The 25,993-nt window shown below is 44.1% G+C and overlaps 1 protein-coding gene across 2 annotated transcripts in view; it reads left to right on the forward strand.

Moving 5' to 3' along the window:
- The window catches only part of LOC124618147, a 54,999-nt gene that overhangs the window by 683 nt on the left and 28,323 nt on the right, over positions 1 to 25,993 (forward strand). For both annotated transcript variants that reach the window (XM_047145323.1, XM_047145321.1), the window contains exon 2: positions 14,272 to 14,481. In XM_047145323.1, coding sequence (XP_047001279.1) covers positions 14,272 to 14,481 — 210 coding nt within the window. The remainder of the gene's footprint in view (positions 1 to 14,271; positions 14,482 to 25,993) is intronic.

Raw genomic sequence — 25,993 nt, forward strand, 5'->3', positions numbered from 1 at the left:
TTCTTGCAGTATACACTTTTATTCCAGTCAACTGTGGTGATAGGTTTGAATGTCTCAGTGGATTACCACATATCTAACTGTTATGGGGTGGTATGTTCATGTATTATTACAAAATGATGTGTGATATAATTTACATAATTGATGGAACTCAGATATGGTAACTATACTGCATGAACCTTTCAGAGTGCTGTACAAATACGGTTGCAAGTTAGAAAGTAACCCATAATTGTGTGTAACTCAGTGTGGTTTAGGGGAATTAAATTTCTTAGTTAAAAACATTGACCCATTTATGCCATGGGAATGCAACTCAATTTAAGATTAGTTTCATCCACTCTGCTGCAGCCATATTTGTGTCTGTTGCATGAGAAGACATTCGTAAAGCCTTTGAGGTTAGTCACTACAATACTTTTTTGAACATATTGAGCTTGTTGTCATTTCAGAGGTGATTGTGATGCAGAGCATCCATGATTGACCATATGCTGGACCAGTGTTGTATAGGAGTTGTGGCACCACTCTCTACCCCAATTGACCAATGCTCTAAACCACTGTATATTGTGTTACATTACTGGGTTTAGGATATGCTGCAGCTTGTGCAATAGTAGACAATAACATTCTTTGGTAACGGTATTTGTTTATGTAAGCGACCCCTGCCCTTTGTGGACCCCAAATAAATGTTGCTATCAATCTGATTTGGGACCTGCCAAGTCAAGGCTTGTTTCTGTACAGAACTGTCCATCGACTGTCATTTCCTAGTGAGACATCGAGGATTCATTGCATACGTGTATTCCTCGAAATCAGTTTGAAGAAACATCACAGATAATCGTACACGTTCATCGCAATTTGAGTCAGGTCATATTTCTAGGTGGCAGTTTTGGGTGGTACTCTTTGTGTTGGATGTATATGTTTATAAGTTGTTTTTTATGTTAGCGAGTCATTTGACATTGTGAGTTGTGTGTGTCAGATGTTATTGGAAGCGTTTGGTCCAAATTGCTAGTTAGTTACTTTGATTTTGTGTACTGGAGCTGATGGATTCTCTGTTGTGTTTGGAATTATTAGTGCCGTTTGCTTGTTATGGTTGGAGATTAATATGAGTAGGACATTTCTTGTTGAAATGACAAGAAATATTGTCTATGATCAAGTACCTACAGTTATTTGTACAGGTTGTGGAAGATTTTGCTTGTTTTATTTTTTTAGGGTGTTTGTGGGGGAGGGGAGGGGGGTGGTGAAGGGAGCAGAGGTTGGCCAATCTAGATGTCTGTGTGGCAGCATGATCTACATTTAGTCTGCAGTTCACACTTTAGTACCCCAGAGGGTTCATTAAACCATTTTCACACTATTTCTCTACTGTTCCACTCTCAAACAACACATGAGAAAAATGAACACTTAACTCTTTCCATGCAATGACGGATGTCTTATATTTTATGACAATGATTACCTGCACCTCTGTAAGTGAACATGAACAAAATATTTTCCCATTCAGAGGAGAAATTTGGAGATTGAAATTACATGAAAAGGTCTTGTTGCAGCAAAAAACACCTTTGTTTTAGTGATAACCAATCCAACTCACATGTCATGTCCGTGACGCTCTTTCCCCTTTTGGTCTTAATAAGAAATGAGCTGCACTTATTTGAACCTTTTTGATGTCCTCCCTGAATCCTACATAGTAAGGATACCATAGCACACAGCGGGTCAATGGAGGCGTCCAATTCCACCCGTCTGCTTTGGTCTGAGGCGTAAGGATGTTGTGGTATGTGGCGTCATGATGGTGTAGACTTTAGTTTGAGTGAGTTGTGTTATTGCAGATGTCGTCTTGTTGCAGTCGGTGGTGTCCTATGGTGGTGTGTACATGGTCTGCATGTTATGTCATGTACTGGGTTCATTTGGGTGTCGGTGCCTGAAGTGTGCATTTATCGGTCATGACTGCTATAGAAGAATGGAAAGTGTCAGTGAGTTAAGAATTAGGTTCCCGTTGTGTTTATGTTATTACGGTGTCGTTTGATGTTATTGGTTTGCTGTTTGTCACGTGGTAAATCGTTTAATTCAATTTGTGGCTTATTTTGTTAGTTATGGATATGACTTCTTAGTATAATAGTGCGTCTGTGGGCTGAAATGGGAGATGACATGTTGTCCATCATTAAGTTTCTGCAACTTTTTGGGCTTGTGACGGTGATAGTGAAATGCAGCGTATGCAAGCAGAATATGCGAGTTGGGGATTAGTGTGTAGCACTGGAACTTTTTTATGGTAAGTAGTAGTTTTTTTAGGGTCTGTTGTTCGTGTTACGATGTTGGGTGGGGTTTTTATGTGTTGTTGGATCGGTGTTATTTACTGCATGTATTGGTGGTTGATGTTTTGGTATCAGCACTTTTGGTTGATGTATGTATCTTAGGGGAAGTACTCGATTTCAATTTTTTTGATATCGTCAGTTGTATCGGAGCTGTATATTTCATGGGAAGTGACTGATTCCAGTTTGTCATTGTATCTATGTGTGTTTTGGTATTGAGCTGTTGTTGACCTATATAGCTCAAGGGAAGCATTAGATTCCAATGTGTCATAGTTATGTGTTTTGGTATCGTGAGTTGCTGTTGACCTATATAGATCAAGGAAAGTATCTGATTCCAATGTGGCGTAGCGGTGTGTGTTTTGGTGTCATGAGCTGCTGTTGACCTATATAGGTCAAGGGAAGTGTCAGATTCCAATTTTCGTTGGTTTAGGTGCTGGTTTTTTTGTATCAACAGTTGTGGTGTGATTATAATTTTTGAAGTAGTTGGTCTCATAATTTGTGGTATTGACAATTGCGGTTGAGCTATGTAGGTGAAGGGAACTGCTCGATTCCTGTCGATATTGTAAGTGTAGCGGAATTTTTTGTGGTGTTTTTATGTCATCGTTTTGTGTGGTTTGGGATCATGGTGTGCGTCTGTATGTGTTTATATTTAGTTTGTCCCCCACCCAAAAATCCCCAATTTCCCGCACTGGTCCCGTTAGTGTGACTATGTTTTTGGAGAGAGATGTGTTGGTTGGTTTTGTATGTATTTTCGTGTTTGTTGTCATTTATGTAATGACTTTAAAGGCGCCATATTGGAGACGTTGAGAAGGGTCATTTCCACCATATTGGTGATGTCATGGGTCAAAGCTGATGGGTGGAATCGGACGCTTCTGTAATCCCCACACGGCAGTACTGTAGCAGAGGATGACAAGTGTAGTGTGGGGATACCTTTAGTGGACTTGGGGCATCTTCTAAAGTGTTGTACCAATAAAATGCAATCATTTGGGTTGCCTTCCCCACAACATTACCCGTGAGATCGTTCCGGTCCAAGTTGTCCATAACTGTTATCGCTAAGTATTTAGTTGAATTTACAGACTTTGGATTTGTGCAATTTATTGCACAACTGAAATTTAATGGATTCCTCTTCATACTCAGGTGGATGACTTCACACTTTTCATTATTGAGTGTCAATTGCCATGTTTCGCATCATACAGATATTTTGTCTAAATCATTTTGCAATGGGCTTTGATCTTCTTATGGATTGACCACTCCATAAATGACACCATCATCTGAAAACAATGTAAGAGGGCTCCTCAGACTGTCTCAAAATTATTTATATAGGTTAGGAACAGCAGAGCTTCTGTAACACTTCCTTGGGGAACACCAGATATTACTTCTGTTTTACTCAATGACTTTCCATCAGTTACAATGAACTGTGACCTTTTGACAGGAAATCGTGAATCCAGTCATATAACTGAGACAATACTCCATAGGCATGCAATTTGATTAGAAGCTGCTTGTGAGGAATGTTATCAAAAGTCTTCTGGAAATCTACAAATATGTGAGCAATTTGAGATCATCCGTTGACAGCACTCATTACCTCGCGAGAATAAAGAGCTAGTTGTGTTGCAGAAGAATGATATTTTCTGAACCTATGCTGGCTGTCAGACAATGGATCTTTTCTTCGAGGTAATTCACAATCTTTGAACACAGTATAGGTTCCAAAATCCTACTGCAAATCAATGTCACTGATTTGGATCGTGTAGTTCTCTAGACTTACGGCTGTCCATTGAGGAAGAATGAAAATTTGATTTGTTTTCTTTACTACATCAGTGTAGGTCTAGTTGAGATCATAAGTGTATTGTAGACCATGATACAGCTGTTCTGCTTTGACCAGTTACGTCACTATACAGACGCATTTTGTGGAAGTTATGGTGACAGACTGAGCTGTCGAATAACTGACCGCCCATATTAGGTAGATGACAATTTTGTTGTGGGTTGGCAAAACCACCAAATTGGTAATGCATTGCTCACTCAACAGTTCAATTTTCATCCATGATTAAAATCCCTATTTTCACACTGTGATCTGGTGCTAACAACTATTTGATTGAAGACATTCATAATGCAAACAATCCCAAGTGAAAGCTCTCTATTCCTGTGGAAGTTCCATTACTTTTTCTCTCCTAATGTTTTTGTGTGATTAGTGATGTCACCCATAGGATGTTTCATGAGGCTTGTGTGCGTCACATTAATTATATTATCAGTCCATCAGGATGGTATTGCTTTGTTAATTACAAGGACCAACTGAAACTCACAAGAACCCATTGTTAAAATTCCAATTCCATCAACATAAAAAATACGACTGCAGGATTGTAATCTAAAAATTCTACACCACATGTCCCCATATTCTGATGTCAGTGTCCATAAAAAGACCACTAGCAGTACTTCAGAAATGGCAGGCATCAATATTTCGTTAAGACCGCATAATGTCATTGAATTCTTTGTTAAAGGTGGAAAATGTGCTGCTAAAATTCACTTCAGACTTCAACATGCCTAGTGAGATATCTACATGGGTGCCAGCGGTGTTAACATGGGTCAACATTTCAGAGGTGGAAACACAGGTATCCATGATAAGCCTCTTAGCAGACACCCGTGAACTGCCTGCACTGAACACAGCAACAGATTCTGATCGATTTTCTAGAACATGGACAAACCACAAATGCTGTGTGGTATATCCACACACCATTGTGCGTTGAGCAATAGATGTCCTGAAAAGATCATCCTGGAACAGAATAATGCATGCCCTCACACTGCTCGTGTCATTTATTATACTCGTGGAGTGTTAGTATGCTGTGATGTGTCAACAGTAGGAGTATGTATGAATAAGAGTTCAAGTAAGTGGTTAATGTCCTGGGTAAATGATGGAAATTTTCAAACAAAGGGTTTTCCACATAGAAATATGTTCATTTCAGCATTAAAAGCCAGTAGCGATGGGATAACGTGCATTGTCAGCTTTATTTATTTTTGGAAGTAGGTAGATGATGGCATAATAAGGTGAAAATTTAACAGATTCATGAGTTAAGCCTACCAACTAGTTCATATGGCATATGTTTCATCTGAATGTGAAGCGGTAGGGTGTCTTGTAAATGTATTTCATATGTCGTGTTGTCTGTCTAAAAGGGTGCCTTCATCAGAATAACCAAAATGTGTGGTACTATACTTTGACCTGTGAAATCACCAAGATGGCAGAGACACGTATTTCAAGCTTACCCAGTATGGTGACCATGCCATCATACATTACCCATAAGAACGGAGATATAATTCAGAAATTTATAAAAACAAAAAGCTGTAGAATCTCTGATTTACAGATTGTTTTAAAAAATTAGTTAATCACAAGGGAGACAGGCATGCAGTAGAAAGGGTAAGGCTCACAGTGATGCTGGGAAGAAAAACACACTCATTTTGTCTCTATTGGTGGACTCTGATTTTGTACCTCTTTAACACTTAGGCGCCGACGCCCGTAAAAATATGGGCGGGTGCGGCCTGCCCGAAAGTCCGGTGCCCGTAATTTTACGGGCGCATGTTCTCGTTCTTCCCCTTCCTTCCTTTGTGCGTTCTTATGGCTCCCGCTTGTCTGGGAGGCGCTACATGGACTGTAGTTTGAGTATTGGTCACTAGATGGTGCGGGCATGCTGTGGAAGAGTGTGCTTTCCTTTTTATTTGTCTTGTTTTGTTAGCGGCGATTCCCCCCCTGCGCGGTCTCAGTAGCGTCGACATGGCGAAGCGTGGCTTGGCGGACAAAGAAATTGCTCGTGAGTTATATCGTGAATTAGAAGAAAGTGACGTTGATTTGTCAGAGGAAGATATTGTAGATGACTCTGATGATGTGGACTATGTTCAAGAAGAAGTTTCTGGCAGTTCAGGTAAAGAATTCTGACAACAAAACATGTATAATTTTTGTTCAGATTTTCACTGAAAAATCTCTCAGTACATAATTATGATTTTTTTTGCAAATAATACTCTTCTAATAGATTCAGAAGAGGATAACAGGTGTCCAAGCACTTCAGCAGCAAGTTATCCCGTCGATATTGTGCCTGAAAAATGAGCGAGACTTACAGCGAAGGGGAAGCAGAGACCTGCACGCCACACCGATTCTGAGGAAAGTTGGACGACTACTGATTGTGCACCAGATATCGATCTATTCTCAGTACAATCCAGATTATGCAATGTTGTCAGTTTAGACCAGAACAGTGCACCTCTAGAATTTTTTTCATATTTCCTGACAGAGAGTATGATGAAACATATAAAGGAACAAACTAATCTGTATGCTCAACAATGCATCAGGAAATTACGAAGCACAAATTCCCTTTCACCCACCTGCTCATTATCAAAGTGGAAAGGAGTTACACTTATGGAAATAAGGACATTTCTGGCAATTGTAGTCCAAATGTGTGTGTAAGTGTGACGCCACGTATACGAGAGCACTGGTCCAAGAACCCTGTTGTGTCATGTAATTTCTGTCCAAACATCTTGAGCCGTGACAGATTTCTTTCTATTTTGAGAAACTTTCCACATTAGTGATAATTCCTTAGCTAAGAGTAAAGGAGAAACTGGCCTTGACCCGCCGCACAAGGTGAGACCCCTCCTAGATAATGTGTGTGTAAATTTCCAGCGTGTGTATACACCATCTCAAAAAAATTACAGATGAAGGCATGTGTAAATTTTGAGGTCGTGTGTATTTCAAACAGTACATGCCACAAAAACCAAATAAATACAGTATGAAACTGTACATGTTATCCGAATCTGACACAGGTTACATCTGGAATTTCTCTGTTTACGCGGGTGAAAGGTCTGACACAGTGACTCTGATAAAGACATTGCTTGCAAATCTGTCAGGAAAAGGCTAAACTTTGTTTACGGACAGATTCTACACAGTTCCAATGCTTGCTTCAGAACTGGAAGCTGCAAAAACTGCTCTTGTGAGAACAACAAGAAAATCTCGGCAGGGATTGCCTCGTGCCATAAAAGATCCGAACCTTCAGTGAGGTGAACTTATTTTCAGGTGTAAAGGAAATATGTTAGCACTTTGTTGGAAGGACAAAAGAAATGTGCATATGATAAGTACAAGGCACACTGCTGAGATGGTGACTTTCACTGATCAGAGAGGAAGAGAGAAGTCAAAGCCAGCCTGTGTAGTGGACTACAGTAAAAACAAGTTTGGTGTTGACTTATTAGATCAGCGATTGTCATACAGCGCATTTGAACATCAGACTGTGAACTGGTGGAGAAAGTTGGCATTCCATGTTATACTAATGGCGATTGTAAATTCCTGCATATTATACAATAAGGTTACTGGAAAACGCCACACAACATCTCACTTCATGACAGTTATCTGTGCAGATCTTGCACAAAGCAAAGATCTTGAACCCCGACCTGGTCCATCTGGACTGTCAGCTGGAAATCATTTCCTGGAAAAGATTGAGACAGAAGTAGGTAAGAAACAGAAACAAAAACAGTGTGTAGTGTGTTCTCTGAGAGGAAAAAAACTGACTGGAAAAGTGTGGCGAAAAGACACAAGCTACCAGTGTAGTGAATGTAAAATAGCATTGTGCAAAACGCCGTGCTCCAAAATTTACCACACAAAGAGCAAAACTGCATCCTAAAATAGTTACAGGAGGTTACTGTAGATAAGACATACTGTATCCATCGTAATTACAATTTTTGTGAAGAGTAAAAAAAATTTCCTTCTAGAAAATACTGTGACTATACCTTTGACCAATGTTTCCTTTTTTCAGAAACGATGTTATAATAATAACGTTTGTCAAAAGTATGTATTCATTGAAAAGAAAGGTATTATACAGGGTGGTCCCGAATTCATGGTACAAACTTTAATGGTAGGTACAGGACATTGTAACAAGGATTTATTGTATAGGAATGTATAGTCGCAGGTGACGCGGTGAGGCGTAAACAGGGGAAAGAGAAATGGAGTGATCGGTTGGTGTCACTGCCGGTAGAGGGCGGTAGATGAACATGATGTATCGCAGTAGGGACAAGCGCCATTCACAATTGTGCTGCCGTAGACGATGGGTGACTTTACGTATGCAGAAAAAGCAGACATGCATTACATGTACGGCCGTGCAAATGGTAACGCCAGAGCTGCGTTACGAATGTATTGCGCGGAGTATCCTAATCGACGAATGCCGGATCATAGAATTTTTCAACGGTTACATCGTCAACTTTGTGAAACAGGTACGTTCGACGTCAACAGACATGACGCTGGTCGATTAAGAGCTGTACGCACTCCAAGACTGGAAGAACGCATCTTGAACATAGTGGCTGATAGACCCGAGTCAAGCACAAGAACTGTTGCGCGTGACGTACATGTGAGTCATCAGACTGTATGCAGAGTGTTAAATGAAAATCGCTTACACCCCTTCCATTTTCAAAAAGTACAAGCATTGAATCCGGCAGATTATCCTCTTCGCGTGAACTTCTGCCAGTGGTTGTTGCAGCAATGTGCGTTGCAGCCGGATTTCGTAGGTCATGTGCTATTTACAGATGAAGCGACATTTTCACGCGAGGGTGTCTTTAATGCGCACAATTCCCATGTGTGGGCAACAGATAATCCACATGCAACGCGTCCACATGCGTATCAACAACGTTTCGGTATTAATGTGTGGGCTGGTATTGTGAACGACTTTTTGATTGGGCCATACTTACTACCCACGCGACTCTGTGGCGAAAGCTATCTTATTTTTCTGCAAGAAGTGTTACCAGAACTGCTGCAAGATGTTCCGCTCGCCATTCGTAACCGCATGTGGTTTCAGCACGATGGAGCGCCAGCACACTTCAGCACTGCTGTACGGAATTACCTGAATGCCACGTTTGGTGCTAGATGGATTGGGCGTGGTGGACCAGTCCCTTGGCCACCCCGATCTCCTGATTTCTCTTGCCTCGATTACTTTTTATGGGGACATCTTAAGAGTCTTGTTTATGAGACTCCAGTTGACTCAGATGAGGATCTCGTTGCTCGCATATCTGTAGCTGCTGCAGGTGTGCGTGAAATACCAGGCATCTTTGAACGTGTACGCCAATCGCTGCACCGACGCTGTCAAGCATGTATCGCTCATGGTGGACGCAATTTTGAACACTTACTGTAAACATGACACTTGTCAACAACGATTTCAATAAAATCTTTCGTTTTCCTTTCGGCCGTTATTTCCCCTGTTTACGCCTCACCGCGTCACCTGGGACTATACATTCCTATACAATATATCCTTGTTACAATGTCCTGCACCTACCATTAAAGTTTGTACCATGAATTCGGGACCACCCTGTATATGGTTTTAAACAAGAAAGTCTAGGTTTTTCAATACGAGTAATTTTATTGCTATAACTGAAACCTTACATGAGTTCTAGTAGTTTAAAATATGTTAAAATCAGCCAGTCTTTATGGTAGACACCCGCACGCAATGGCTCAGGACCCAAAGTGTTAATACTGTAACTAAACATCCAGCACAGTTATGATCTTAAACATTCGCATACAAAGAGAACGCACAGAGATACTGATTGAGTCAAAGGGTACATTTGGGAGAGGCAGCTATTACACACTGTTCCTCTACACTCCACTTCTCACTGCCAGTAATGATAGTTTTCTTATCTTATGAATCAATGGCAGTAGCACTGCTATAGCTACCGGCTGCAAATCAACAACTTACTCAGTACATGGGAAAGATGCACCTTTCAAAAACTATTTCAGTTGTAATATGCAGCAACACTTTAACTACTGTAGGACACACCATATTTATGTTTGTCAAAATTTACTTATCAAAAAAATTTCTTTCGCTGTTGATAAAATGCCCACACATCCAAACTTCAGGGTCCTCCACACTGCAGATTTCAGTGAGTAAAAAATTTAGAGGTATATGTTTCCCACCATAGCAATTTTCATAGATGCTGTATATAATAAGCAAAAATATATTCACCGGAGATTTATTTACTGCGCAATACCACATTTCTGAATTTACCTTGCAGTTTTAGTGCATTAAATATGGAGTGATCATAAACCCTCATCTTATCATGCCATTCCTTTTAAAGTCCTGTAAAGTTTCTTTGTAGAGAAGATTGCCCATTTCACATTTTTCCAAAAAATCTTTTGGTATGCTCATCATACTTGTTCACTTGTAATGGGCATGTGAGAAGTTCTGAAAAAGTATAAAAATCTTCCCTTCATTTCAAGGTATTTGACAGGCTTCCTTTTCTTTGTTTGTACCCAATCATTGAGAAGGACAAATGGGAACCTTGCACCATTTCTGTGTGCTTTCAATTAAAGAGTGATACACATTTCGACAGCTGCTGTAGACAATAACTTTGAACAATGGATGATCTTTAATAATTAATGATAGCACTGTAACTGTGTTTGAGCTGCAGTTCTGACCAAATCAGCCAATGAGGCGTTGTCAGATAAAAGTAGTGGCAATGAGTCCGGTAACCCAAGATTTCATCACTGGGCAGTCAAAGTGGGACAGTGCACCAGAATATTGGCCACTGTCAACCGTGCACTGCACTGACACTCAGCGAGTCTGCACGGTGCAGGAGCTAGCTGTGGGTTGCCCAAGTGTGGCCAATGTGGAGCCAGCAGAGGACAACTGATTCACTGCGAGAGGCCTGCATGGAAGTCTTCCACACATTTGTAGTCTCCTTAATGACACACAGTTTGTTGTGTGTACTGTTATGCCATTCTGTCTCCCAAAGCTGAAAAACCCTACGGCATGCATCAGAATGCAGGTCAGGTTCAGAGATGCCCATCTCCAGAAGAGGTTTCAGCGTAGCCTGTTTGGTCAGCGTGTCAGCTTGTTCATTGCCGGGGATGCCGACGTGTCCTGGGGTGCCACATAAACACCACTGAACAATGGGACCGGTCCAGGGCATCGATGGACTCCTGGATGGACGCTACATGAGGATGGTGAGGGTAGCACTGGTTGATAGCTTGTAGGCTGCTCAAGGAGTCAGTACGCAAAAGAAACAATTCCCCAAGGCATGAACGGATATGCTGAAGTGCACGAGAGATGGCCATCAGCTCTGCAGTGAATATACTGCAGCCATCGGGCAAAGGAATGCTGTTCAAAATGGCCTCTGTGGATGTAGGCCAAGCCAACATGGCCATCAGCCATTGAGCCATTGGTTTAAACCACTTCAGAGCCCTGGAAAACGTCAAGAATCGAGAGGAAGTTACAGTGGAGAGCAGCAGGAGTAACCGTGTCCTTAGGGTCATGGGAAAGGTCCAGACGAAGCTGCGTCCTAAGTGTATACCACGGAGGTGGTAAAGGGAAGGATTCCAGTTCAGACAGAAAGTATCGCACGTGAACCACAATTGTTAGTCCTGACGTTGGCCACTGATGTGGGAGATGAACTGCCGCGAGTGGAGAAAGGAGACCGTAATTCAAATTCTCAGGAGACCTACAAATGTGTGCAACGTAACTGGCCCACAGTTGTGTACGCCTAACCTGCAATGGAGGAACTCCAGCCGACACCAGGATACTGGTCACCAGACTCGTCCTAAAAGCTCCTGTCGCTAGACAAAGGCCACAGAGGTGCACTGGGTCGAGTAAACGCAATGCTGAGGGCACTGCCGAACCATAAACCAGACACCCCTAGTCAAAGCAGGATTGAACAAGGGCTCTGTAGAGCTGCAGCAGCATAGAGTGATCTGCACCCCAGTTGGTGGTACTCAGGCAGTGGACGGTATTAAGGTGCTGCCAGCACTTCTGCTTAAGCTGACAAAGGTGAGGAAGCCAAGTCAATCGGGTGTCAAAAATCAGTCCTAAGAATCAATATGTCTCCACTACAGTGAATGGATCATCATTAAGGTAAAACTTCGGTTCCAGATGAACAACGTGACATGGACAGAAGTGCATAACACACGAATTTGCGGCCGAAAACTGGAAACTGTGGGCTAGAGCCCATAACTGTGCATTGTGGATGGCTCCCTGTAGGCACTGCTCAGCAACACCAGTACTGGTGGAGCAGTACGAAATGCAGAAGTCGTCTGCATACAGAGAAGGTGAGACGTACGGCCGTGCAGTTGCTGCTACACCATTAATGGCCACTAAAAATGGAGATACACTCACTACAGATCCCTGAGAGACCCCATTCTCCTGGATATGGGGGGAACTATGGGAGGCACCATCTTGGACACGGAAAGTACGAAGCATCAGGAAATTTTGGATAAAAATTGGAAGCGGGCCTCTGAGACCTCACTCGTATAATGTGGCAAAGATATGTTGTTGCTAGGTCAGATCATACGCTTTTTTTGTATATCAAAAAAAGATGACAACCAGGTGATGGCGCCTGGAAAAGGCTGTTCAGATGGCAGACTCGAGGGACACAAGATCATCAGTGGTAGAGCAACCCTGGCAGAAGCCGCCCTCACATGGAGCCAGTAGGCAACGTGACTCAAGAGCCAACCCAAATGCCAACACTCCATACATTCCAGGCAATCTTCTCTACAAAGAAACTTTACAGGACTTTAAAAGGAATGGCATGATAAGATGAGGGTTTATGATCACTCCATATTTAATGCACTAAAACTGCAAGGTAAATTCAGAAATGTGGTATTGCGCAGTAAATAAATCTCCGGTGAATATATTTTTGCTTATTATATACAGCATCTATGAAAATTGCTATGGTGGGAAACATATACCTCTAAATTTTTTACTCACTGAAATCTGCAGTGTGGAGGACCCTGAAGTTTGGATGTGTGGGCATTTTATCAACAGCGAAAGAAATTTTTTTGATAAGTAAATTTTGACAAACATAAATATGGTGTGTCCTACAGTAGTTAAAGTGTTGCTGCATATTACAACTGAAATAGTTTTTGAAAGGTGCATCTTTCCCATGTACTGAGTAAGTTGTTGATTTGCAGCCGGTAGCTATAGCAGTGCTACTGCCATTGATTCATAAGATAAGAAAACTATCATTACTGGCAGTGAGAAGTGGAGTGTAGAGGAACAGTGTGTAATAGCTGCCTCTCCCAAATGTACCCTTTGACTCAATCAGTATCTCTGTGCGTTCTCTTTGTATGCGAATGTTTAAGATCATAACTGTGCTGGATGTTTAGTTACAGTGTTAAAGAGGTAAAAAATCATAGTTCACCAATAGAGACAAAATGAATGTGGTTTTTCTTCCCAGCATCACTGTGAGCCTTACCCTTTCTACTGAATGTCTGTCTCCCTTGTGATTAAGCAGATTTTTTTTTAAAACAATCTGTAAATCAGAGATTCTACAGCTTTTTGTTTTTATAAATTGCTGAATTATCTCCCTCTCTGCCCCTTTCCCCCTTTCTCTTTCTCTCTCCTCTCCCACCCACCCCCGCCCCCAGGTGATACACGTAGCAATTATTTACTATTTTAATGTAACAGTTTTTTTATTATTAATATTCTGTCTTACACCCTCAGTAACAGTGGTTGTAATGAGAGAGGAGGAATGGGGATTGCAAGCTATTGGACTCAGCTATTGTAAAATGTAGGCACAAAGAACTTTATAGTTGGGTACCAATATTTGGGCCAATAACATAGATACTCTAGATTGGTACCGGCACTCATGTAACAGTTTTTCTACTCTACTGTTGTTAAAAGAACTTAACTGACAGGTTGTGCAAATTTAAAAATCCAATGACAGTAAGTGTGGTATCCCACAATATGGTTAAGACTTTGCTAATGTTTCTGATGTATGTGTCACTGATGATAGCACTGGCCAAAAGGTTTGTGTAAATGTCTTTTAATTGTGCCTGTGTGAAACTTAATGTGTCTTCTTTATGGTAAGAAGCAATCTGCCTTTTCCTTCATTGTTGATATTCCTACCTGGAGTTTCCAGTGTTTGACATTTTATGTTTGATAGGCATTAAATTTGAGTTACTTTTATCGAATCTGATGTGAAGGAAAGCACTTTTTTGTATGCAGCACACCATATTTATGGCTAACTCCAGTTACTGTTGTGGCCTTTGCAGGAAGTACGTGCCAGGCCTTTGCAGGAGGTGCATGCCAGGCCTTTGCAGGAGGTGCATGCCAGGCCTTTGCAGGAGGTGCATGCCAGGCCTTTGCAGGGAGTGCGTGCCAGTCCATTACACTGGTCTGAGCAGTCTGACAACAGCTCTGACGGAGACCAGGACGAGGTTGATGGAGTGGAAGACAGTCCCCATCCTTCTGTAGAGTCACAAGTAAACTACTTTGTTATCAAAATTTTTAGCATATTGTTTCTGTTTCCACATTTCATTATTATGCTGTCAACTAAACATTAATCCCAGCAGCTCTACTACCAATGCCAGGAGTATTCCCAACATCTCACAGGAATCTATTGAGGAGAGTGAGTGTTAACTTTTAAAAATGATGTTCCGCTGTCAGGGAGCATAAAGACATATCGGTGGAATTTGCAGATTCAGATTGTCCAAGAATGTGCTGTGGTCTTTTGCTGAAAGAACTTTATCTTCAGTAATCTGCACATTTAATTACCATCTGACTAGACCGAGATGTCTTATTGAGTGTACATTTGAAAAGTTATCCAACAAGTGGCAGATTTTTCATTGACAATTAAATGTCTCACTTAAGCTTACAGACAACATAAAATGTTGCAGTGTGCTTCACAGTTTTGTCTGCACTCAGTATGAGGTAAAATTTGAAGTCATATTGCAGTCTGAAGGTTTTAAGGAGTTAGGATCTGGCTTGATTGCAAACCCCAGATCAATTGCAGCAAAATCTATTCCAAATAATTAAGGCACTTCACTGGCAGTAGCGTAGAACAAGGCTGCCAGCCTTAAAAACTGTACTGGTTTAGAAAGATAATCTGTAACTGTTTTCATCACACAGCTTGAAAAGAACTGCAATAAAAAATCAATTAGAAATGTTTGTACTGTAGATTCCTTGTGTAATGTATCCCTCATAAAATGAATGTGTAAGAAAATGATTGAACACTAATCATCCAAAAATTAATTTTTCAGTCACCACAGCAGGAGCACATTGAAAAACATGAATAATTGGAATTTTAATGCTAATTGGTATTAAAACTTCTTCTTAGCCAAAGATGGCTCTATTACCTGCTATTTTTTTATTTATTTTAGAGTCATGTGTAGTGTTATTGGGGAACCGGAAAGCCTTCTATATCCTTAGAACTTCTCAGTCACATATGGGCTCCTCCCAGTAGCTTGTTTTATTTAGGTACTTTACAAAGTAATTGTGGAGGCTACATTGTCTACTGTTAAAAGGTTCTGGATAAAGACCTCCTTTAAGAGTCTTTTCTGGACACCCCTAGACCAGTCTTAGCTAAGAATACTTTGTGCATAATTTTGACAATTCTGTGCAGTACCAGGAGCCCCCTGAATGAAACCTGTGATGAACTGAATTCTATGTTGATCAGTTGACTATCTCAGTAATACACCTTTAAAGCACATAATGAAGACAATGGGGTGAATATGTTTTATATCTGGAGTGAACATTTGGAATTGTCTATGTTCTAGTAAGCTTTTGTCAAGCAGAACAGGTGACAATTGAGGCTCTGCCTAAATGTCATACAATACAGGGTTAGATGACGTGCCTACATGACTTAGATCATTACCATACCTTTCCTCATACACAGTAGGACTAGTATTTTCATCTATTACTCTAACAACGGAGGGTGGTGAGTCAATTACTTTCTGTTTATCCAATGTTATTTCCTGTTGGATGTCACTGATTTGTGAGGACACTATCCCACCACTGTGGTAAGTCTTTGTCTTGCACCATTTTAATTTGGTTTAACTCCCTGTTGATTGCATCTCTCAAAGTGCCTCCCTGAGATAATGCATCTGTAACTGCGTACTAAACAACACACAGTAATTGTGACTTCAGTCTTTCATTTATATGAGTTTCCCTCATGGACAGACACTGTGACTGTTCGCCAGACAACTGTTTTGTTACATCACGTGGCTTGATAGGCAGTTTTTAAGGCTCTAATTTCGTTAGTTAATGTGCCGCATTGTAATGATGAATTTGTTATGTCAGTCATCATAGCATTTGCTATGAAGTTATCTTTGATACAATTTTCATTAAGCTTGTTATTTGAGAACAACTTTCATTACATATAGTTGATAATTATGATGACAATTTAGATGACAACTGATCTGACATTTAATTATGTTTAGCGGTCATTTCATACACATAATTGACATTTCATATGACAATTTAGATGATAATTGTTTTATCATATCCATTGAATTGGTCTTCATTGTGGTATTTGTACCTCCTGGTATATGGCTGGTGTTTGGTCTAACCATAGATTAATTTACTTCGCTTTCAGTCTGCAATTCTGTTTAGTGTCCCCCCAGAGGGCTCACAGTTCTTTTGTGAGTTCATGAGTGGCACACATGGGGCCCTGAGCTGTTGCGGCCCATTCTTCATTCCCTGGCTGCATTTCCTTCACCCTCGCTCCCTATCCTGGCTCCTTCCTGTTGCCGCCTCCTTCCCCCCTCTCTGTGTTCTGATTTATGTTGACCTGGCTATACGCCTGGTTTCTTGTATTGGTTGCAATTTTGTTCCTTTTGCTGTTCTTTCATCCTTTTTGGTGTTTAGGTCCCCACTTGAGGTTTGACCTCCACTTCAAAATTTCCTGTTTTTAGTGTGAGCCATATGGGAAAGAATTTTCTCCATAGCATCCGTGGTGTGGATTCCTCTCCCCCCTCCTTCCCCTCTCCCTTACCCACTGTAGCCCCCTTCAACCCTGCTAGGTCACCAGCACGTGTAGCCAGTCCTTGTGATGGGGCTGTTACGTACCCATATGGCTAAGCCCCATGACAACACAGGGATCACACTACTGATCCTTGAGCTGTTCTCTCTCTATGTATGCCAAGGAGTAGTTGCTTATCTTCTTGGAGCATCAAAACTCTTGGTAACAGCTGCCATGCCAGTCGGCTCTTGCTGTGCCCGGGTGGTGCACATGGGGAGAGCCCCTGGTCAGAGTGGGTGGTATCAGGGCAGATGCTTGGTGCATGAAGTGAATCGAACTGCAAAAATATGGCCATCTCTTCGAATCATGACTGGTCCTTGAATGCTGCTTCATATGTCCCGGCAACCTTCCCTTCCATAGCTACACAATGGGAGGAGGGCCAGGTTCGCCATCTTGGGATGAAACCATTTCCCTGTTACCTCATTTGTACAAGGACAGGTGGGGACACATTCACCACCACAAAGCCATTGTTTTTTGTGGAAAATATAGAGGAAAAGTTTGGTGAAGTGGAGTCTCTTACAGTTAGTAAGATGCGGTCGGGCTCCCTGTTGATTAAAGCTTCTTCTGCCACCCAACTCTTCATGCCTGTGATCATCTTGGGAATGTCCCCATGTCTACCACTCCTTATGAATCTCTGGGCATGGTCCAGGGAGTAGTTTTTCATAGGGGCCTGATCCTGCAAGCTGATGAGGAACTCTAGGCTAACCTGGAGCAGTGTGGCATCATTTTGTTAGATGTGTGCAGAAGCATTGCAAAGACAACTGCACCGATACTGGCGCCTTCATTCAGGCTTTTGAGGGGGTACTCTTCCAGAGAAAGTTAAGGTTATGTGCTACGGATGTAATGTGAAGCCGTACTTTCCTCCACCTATGCGGTACTTTTGGTGCTTGCATTTTGGACATATGTTTTTTCGCTGTATGGTGGATCCTTTGTGTGGTGACTGTGGCAACCCACTCCATGAGGGAAGCCCCGGTGTTCCGCCACCTGTGTGTGTCAATTGTGCTGACCACCAGTCCCCTCACTCACCAGCTTGCCCAGCTTGCAAGAGAGAAATGAAGATCCATGAATACAAGTCCCTGGATGACCTGTCCTATGCTGAGGCTCACCAAAAGTATGAGAGACTCCATCCAGTGCCACTATCTTCAACTTTTGCCACTGTTACTTCATTTCCCCCTCCCCCTCGTCCTTACCCCAGTCCCGTCCCTCTCTCCCCTCCGCCTCCCCAACAGTTCCTACAACCTGCCATCAGGGAGCCGTTTCCCCTCCCCGGCCAAAGAAGTGCCCCCTCCCGGGACCCCTCTCCCCGGTGTCTCTCAGGCCTGAAGACTCGTACTGCCACTCGGCCACAAGGTGCACCATCTGTGCGCCACAATTTTGCCCGTTCTCTTTCAGTTACAGATCTTGCAGAAGCCTGTACTCCCCCTTTGCCCTGACTTGCTCCACCTCAGAAAGAGAAAGAGGAGGAGGAGGAGGAGAAAAAGAAGGAGAAGGAGAAGAAACATAAATCCCAAGACAAGGTGCCCCTGAAGGTGCCATCTCCCTATCACAACCTGAGTCTGACATCTTATTTATGGATATCACCCCATCCTTGTTGGTGACGACTGCTGACCGAGTGACCTGACCTCCTCCTCAGCTTCTTCTTGTCTATCTTGGGCTTTCACCACACAATCATCCAGTGGAATTGCAATGGATACTGTTGTCACCTACCGGAAATGCAATGTCTCATCTCCTCCTATTCTGCATTCTGTCTTGTTCTTCAAGAAATGCATTTCCATGATGACCACTCTCCAACTTTTCATGGTTATTGGGCATTCTGTCAGAACCGTACTGGCCCTGGGGTAGCATCTGGTGGTGCCTGTACTTTCGTTCGCTCCGATGTCATTAGTGACTGGATCCCCCTATGTACCAACTAGGAAGTGATAGTGGTTCAAGTGCAAATGACTCCGATAATCACCATTTGCAATGTCTACCTCCCTCCAGGTAGGCAGGTCACTTCCTTACGTTGCACTGTCTATGTTAATCCAGCCACTCCCCCCCCCCCCCCCCCCTCTTTCTTCTCCTTGGGGACTTCAGTGCCCAGCATCCACCATGGGGGAGTGTCACTTCAGTGGGTAGGGGTATCCTAATTGACCAACTTATCATGGACCTCGATTTGTGTCTCCTCAATTATGGACCTTGATTTGTGTCTCCTCAATTATGGTTTCCCTATGCACTTCAGTGCCATTCATGGCACCTTCTCTGCTATTGATCTCACAATCTCCTCCCCTGCCCTTGTGGCTGCCCTACGTTGGTCATCCCATGATGACCTTTGTGACAGTGACCACTTTCCAGAAATTCTATCATTCCCCTGCTGTTGCCAAGCATTGGGCATTTGGCAGGGCCAAATGGCCTTTATATACATCTGCTGTGCACTTTGACACCTCCCTCTCAAATTCCATTGATGTAGTCATGCAAGGCATCTCTGCCACTATTCTTCATGCTGCTGGTACTGCTATCCATCTATCCACAGGTGCCCCTTGTCGTTGACTGGTACCGTGGTGGACCAAGGATGTCGCAGTCACTATTTAGGACTGCCAACGATCGCTGCAGTGATTTAAGCGACACCTTTCACAGACCAACCTCCTCACTTTTAAGTGTCTCTGTGCTAAGGCTTATTACCTTATTAAGGAGACTAAAAAGGAATGCTGGGAGCACTGTGTTTCCTCCCTGGGGACGTATGTCTCTTCATAACAAGTTTGGTCAAAGCTCCGTAGCATTCTGGGCCACTAGCGACAGTCAACTGTCCACTGTCTGAATCTCCAAGGTGCTCTGTGCACTGATCCATTGGTCCTCGCAGAACACCTCGTGACACACTTTGCGATGGCATCATCGTCCTCTTCCTACCCTGCTGCCTTTCTCCAGCAGGAATGCAAAGTTGTACAGACCCCCCTCTGTTTCATCCCACACCATGTTGAGCCCTATAATACACCCTTCATTGAATGGGAACTGGTGCAGGCTCTTGTCTCTTCATGACACACTGCCCCAGGTCTGGGATCCATCTACAACCAGATGATCCAACACTTGGACAATCCCCAGAGGCAACGGCTCCACAGGGCCTTCAACCTCATTTGGCTCATGGGTGCTTTTCTGTCACAGTGGCAAAACAGTATAGTTACTCCCATCCTTAAGCCTGGGAAAAACCCAATGTCTTTCAACAGCTACCACCCAATTAGCCTGATGAATGTACTTTGTAAACTGCTTGAAAGATGGTCAGCTTAAGATTATGTTGGGTACTCAATTCTCACTGCCTTTCGTCCCCGTATCAGTGTGCCTTCCAGGCTGGGCAATCTCCAAATGGCCATTTACTCCTATTGGAATCAGCCATCTGACAGGCTTTTACTCACTGCCAGCATCTTGTTGCGGTCTCCTTTGACCTTCATAAGGTGTATGACGTGGCTTGGCGCCATCACATTGTAGTTACCCTCCATGACTGAGGCTTTCATGGTCCCCTTCCTCGCCACACCGTGAGAGGAACGTCAGGCTAAGGACGGCAGCAGCTCTTATTCGCCCCGGTGCCTTGTGTGTTCGAGAGATGATGGGGAATCTTTCATGATGATGAAGCCTCAGATTTTTATAGAGCATTTAGAGACAAGTTTGGGGAGGTGGGGAGGGCTTGTCCAAAATGAGATCTGGGTCAGTCTTGATCAAAACAGCATCCTCTGCCCAGTCACGGGCGTTACTCGCTTGTGACAAGCTGTAACCATCGCACCCCATAAGAGTTTAAATATGGTCCAGGGGCCCATATTTCACAGGGACCTTCTTTTGCAGTCTGACGATGAGCACACGCCAATTTAGAGCAGCGAGGTGTACATTTCGTTTGGCATGTTCACCGGGGTCTGATAATAAGGTTGCCACTGTTGCCTTCATCTTGGCCTTTGAGGTTAATACATTACCCAAGAAGGTCAAGGTGATGGTCTACCACTTTACATCACTGTAAAGCCCTATATCCTTCCCCAAATGTGATGCTTTAAATGCTGGAAGTTTGATCATATGTCTTCCTGCTGTACTTCCAGCGTCACATGTCGAGATTGCGGACGCCCATCACACCCCAATACTCCATGTGCCCCACCTCCCATCTGTGTCAACTGTGGAGAGCACCATTTGCCTTGCTCGTCTGACTGCAGGATCTTGCCAAAAGAAGGGAAAATCATGGAGTACAAAACCCTGGACCAACTGACCTACACTGAGGCTAAGAGAAAATTTGAACACTTACATCATCTAGTGCCGCTGCTACAGCAGTTCTAGCCCCATCAGCTCTGCCAACCCCAGTCACCTCTCAGAGCCGGAAGACTACATCTGCCCCCTTGATGGCGGGGGGCACTTCCTCCCTGTTGCTCCTGCACCACCTACTTCAGGAGCAAAATCTCCCCAACCATCGGGGATATCAGTCCCTACTTCTGCGCTGGAGAAGCATAAGTCTTCTTCGGCTCCTCTCTCTAGGAAGGGGTATCTTTGGTCACTTCCTTCCCAGGTTTCTGCTAGTAGGAAAGATGGCACCTGCCAGTGGCTGAAGAGCCCAAGCAGCTGGTCGTACGGCTTCACGCTCATCCTTGGTCCCGGAGACTGAATCAGTGAAGTCCTCCCAGCAAGGGAAAAGCCGAGGAGCAGAGAGAGCAATACAAAAAGATCCCCAAGACCTAGGGAATTGCAGTGGCATCCACACCACCGCTACCTACAAGCTCTGCATTTGCAGATGAGGTAGAGATTCTGGCATCCGCTGAGTCCCTATATCTTGCCGGACCCTCAGACACAATGGATATAGACTGCTCAGGCAATAAGTCAGTAGCAGCAGGTGACCGTGAGGCATAAACTGCCTCATTGAATGTTCCATGCCTTCCCAGTCTCAAGATGACATCATCCTCTAGTGGAAATGCGGCAGTTTTTTCCACCACCTGGCTGAGCTACAGCTACTGTTAAGCTTTACACCTGCTTTCTGCATTGCCCTCCAGGAAACCTGGTTCCCGGCAATGCGGACCCCTGCCCTCCGTGACTATAAGAGATATTACAGAAACTGTAGCAACTATAATTGAGTGTCAGGTGGAGTTAGCGTTTATGTCTTAAACTCAGTCTGTAGTGGAACTGTGCCCCTTCAAACGCCTCTTGAATCTGTGGCTGCCAGAATAAGGATGACACAGGAAATAATTGTCTGCAATGTATATCTTTATCCAGATGGTGCAGTACCCCTGAATGTATTAGCTTGCACTGATTGATCAACTCTGTAAACCTTTCCTACTTTTGGGAGATTTTAATGCCCATAACCCCTTGTGGGACGGCACCATGCTTATTGGCCGAGGCAGAGATGTTGAAACTTTACTGTCTCAGTTCGACCTCTGTCTCTTAAATACTGTGGTCGCCACCCATTTCAGTGTGGCTCATGGTAGTAACTCGGCCATTGATTTATCAATTTGCAACCCACGACTTCTCCCATCTATCCACTAGAGATCACATGATGACCTGTGTAGTAGTGACCACTTCCCTATCTTCCTGTCACTGCCCTGGTATCAGGCCCATGGATGCCTGCCCAGATGGGCTTTAAACAAGGTGGACTGTGAAACTTTCACCTCTGCTGTCACCATTGAATCTCTCCCGTACAGGAACATCGATGTGATGGTTGAGCAGGTGATTACAACAATTGTTTCTGTGGCAGAAAACATGATCCCTCGCTCTTTAGAGTGCCCCCGGCGAAAGACAGACCCTTGGTGGTCGTCGGAAGTTGCTGAAGCAATTAAGGAGTGTCGCCATGATCTACAGCAGCACCTCGTAGTCTTTAAACGGCTCATTGTCCATATTTGCCAGCTTATCAAACATAGGAAGCAGGAGTGTTGGGAGAGATACGTCTCGACCATTGGGTGCCATACGTTACCTTCTCCAGTCTGGGCAAGGATCAAATGTGTTTTTGGGTACCAGACCCCAACAGGTGTTTCCGGCGTTAACATAAATGGTGTGTTATCTACCGACACACTCGCGATTGCCGAGCACTAAGCTCGAGCCTCTGCATCGGAGAATTACCCCCCAGCCTTTCTCACTCTCAAATGGTGGCTGTAAGGGGAAGTCGTCTCTTTCACTACATACCACAGTGAATCCTATAACACCTCATTTACAGAGTGGGAGCTCCTCAGTGCCCTTGCACATTGCCCTGACACTGCTCCTGGACCAGATCGAATCCATGGTCAGATGATTAAACATCTCTCATCTGACTACAAGTGACATCTCCTCGTAATCTTCAGCCATCGCAATGGCAGGAGCATACCATCATTCTGGTGCTCAAACCCGGTAAAAATCCGTTTTATGTGGATAGCTATCAGCCCATCGGCCTCACCAATGTTCCTTGTAAGCTGCTGGCATGTATGGTGTGTTGGCGGTTGGGTTGGATCCTGGAGTCTACATCTACATCTGCATCTACATGGATACCCCCCAGGGGGCTCACGGTTCTTTCATGAGTAGGTGCATGGTGAGCACGGGCTATTGCAACCTTCCTTCCTTTCCAGGGCTGCATTTCCTTGGCCTTCCCCTCCTTCCCTCTCCTTGCTCCTTCCCCTTCACCCTCTCCTCTCCCTTTCTTGGTGTCCTTGTTTATGTTGTCCCGGCTATCCTCCTCGTTATGTTGGTTTTGCAGTTTGGTTTTGTTGTGTAATCACCTCATCCTTTTGGCATTCTCTGGCCCCCCTCTGGGGTTTTGACCTCCTTTACTAAATTTCTATTCCGTAGTTTGAGCCATTTGGGAAAGAGCACCTTACCTAGTGTCTCCGACATGTGCCCTCCTAGTTCATTCCACCTTTTCTTTCACGTCGTTGTCTGATGCTAAGGTGCATAGACAGCATGGTAACCATCCCATGTGGTGGGATCGCTATGTACCCTTTTGGTTTAGCCCCCTGAACTCGCAGGGATCACACTTCTGATACCTGAGCTGTGACCACCTCATGTGAGCCTAGGAGTGGTTGCTTGTCATCCTGGAGCATCGGAACTCCTGGCAATGGCCGCCGTGCCAGACGGCCCTTACTGTGGCTGGGTGACGCGCGTGGGGAGAGCCCCTGATCGCAGTGGGTGGTATCAGGGCGGATGCTATGCAAATGAAATGCATACAGGTCCAGAACTCTGGCTGTTCTTCTGCGGGCGTCTCTCCGTGTGGAAATGATTCTTTTAGTGCTGCTTCTTGTGCCCCTTCGGCCTTCCCTTCCATGGCTACCCCTGGGAGGAGGATCAGGCCTGTCAGCTAGGGGCGAAACCTTTCCCCCACTATCTGGTTTGCACCAGGTCTGATGGGGATACTTTCACCAATACCAAACCTTTATTTTTTGGGAACACATTGAAGACAAGTTTGGCGAAGTGGACTCTCTGAGCAAGATGCGGTCGGGTTCATTGTTGATAAAAACTGCTTCAGCTACCCAGTCTGCAGCCCTTCGTGCCTGTAACCATCTTTGCACAATTCCTGTGTCCTTTACCCCCCACCAGTCTCTAAATATGGTTCTAGGTGTGATTTTTCACAGGGACCTCATCCTTTAAACTGATGAGGAACTTCGGGACAATCTAGGTGTGATTTTTCACAGGGACCCCATCCTTTAAACTGATGAGGAACTTCGGGACAATCTCAGACGGCGGGGTGTTCACTTTGTTCGGTGTGTTCAGAAGGGTCCGAAGGACAATCGCATTGATACTGGTGCCTTTATCCTGGCCTTTGAAGGGGTTACCCTCCCTGAGAAAGTAAAGATTATGGTTTATCGATGAGACGTGAAGCCGTACATCCCACCTCTATGAGGCGTTGTAAGTGCTTGCGTTTTGGACACGTCTTCTCGCTGTTCACAGGCCCCACTCTGTGGTGACTGGAAGTCCACTCCATGAGGGGAGTTCCTGTGTTCCCCCTCCTGTGTGTGTTAATTGTTGTGGCAATGATTCTCCACATTCATCAGATGGCCCAGTATATAAGAAGGAAAAGAAGATACAGGAGTAGAAGTCCCTTGATCATTTAACCTACACTGAGGCTCGTAAGAAGTATGCACATCTTCACCCTGTGTCCATGACGTCTAGTTATGCTTTAGTTTCATCTTCACCCCTTCCTCCCACTTCCTTACCCCAGTCCCAAACCCCTCTCCTCCTTCCCTCCCCTGCGGCTCCCACACCCGTTCCTCCGGCCGCCACTCCCCCTCCCCAGCTGGAGAAGTGTCCCACTTCTTCGGCATCCGTCGGTCAAGGGCGCCCCTCCCGGGATGCACCTTCCAGGCCAAAGGTCTGCTGCCACGCAATGACCGCGAGAATCACGGTCTAAGGGCCCCCAGGTCGCCCAATCTTTTTCTGTTCCCTATCTTGCTGCAGCTGGCTCCTTTATGCCACACAGCCATCCTCAATCTTAAACAGAAAAGAAGAAGAAACATAAGTCCTGGGACAAGGAGCCACTGGTGTCACCATAGGTCTCATCCCCGGCTTCGCAACCTGATTCTGACCTGTTATCGATGGATGTCGCCCCCTCCTTGTCGGTGACGGGTGGTGACACGGCAGCATGACTGGCTTTAGCCTGTTCAACCCCCATTTGAATCATTGTTCTGTGGTTGTCCAATGGAATTGCAATGGATATTACCATCATCTTCTGGAGTTGAAATCCCTTATTTCGTCTTACTCTGCAGCTTGTGTGGTTATACAGGAATCTCATTTTACTGATGATCATTCACCGCCCCTCTGTGTGTTCCGTGTTTTCTGTCGAAATCAGGTTGGCTCCCTGCTGGCCTCTGGTGGCATTTGTACGTTGGTCTGTACAGACGTTGCTAGCGTGTAGATTCCTCTTCAAACTACATTGGAAGTGGTTGCTGTTAGGGTCCACTTGGACTCTGAGGTCACGGTTTGCAATCTTTATCTTCCTCCTGACAGGACTCTGACACCTGCTGCCTTAACTGCCCTTCTTCATCAACTTCCTCCTCCGTTGCTTCTTCTCGGGGATTTTAATG

The sequence above is a fragment of the Schistocerca americana genome, chromosome 1, assembly GCF_021461395.2.
Source record: "Schistocerca americana isolate TAMUIC-IGC-003095 chromosome 1, iqSchAmer2.1, whole genome shotgun sequence".
Lineage (NCBI taxonomy): Eukaryota > Metazoa > Arthropoda > Insecta > Orthoptera > Acrididae > Schistocerca > Schistocerca americana.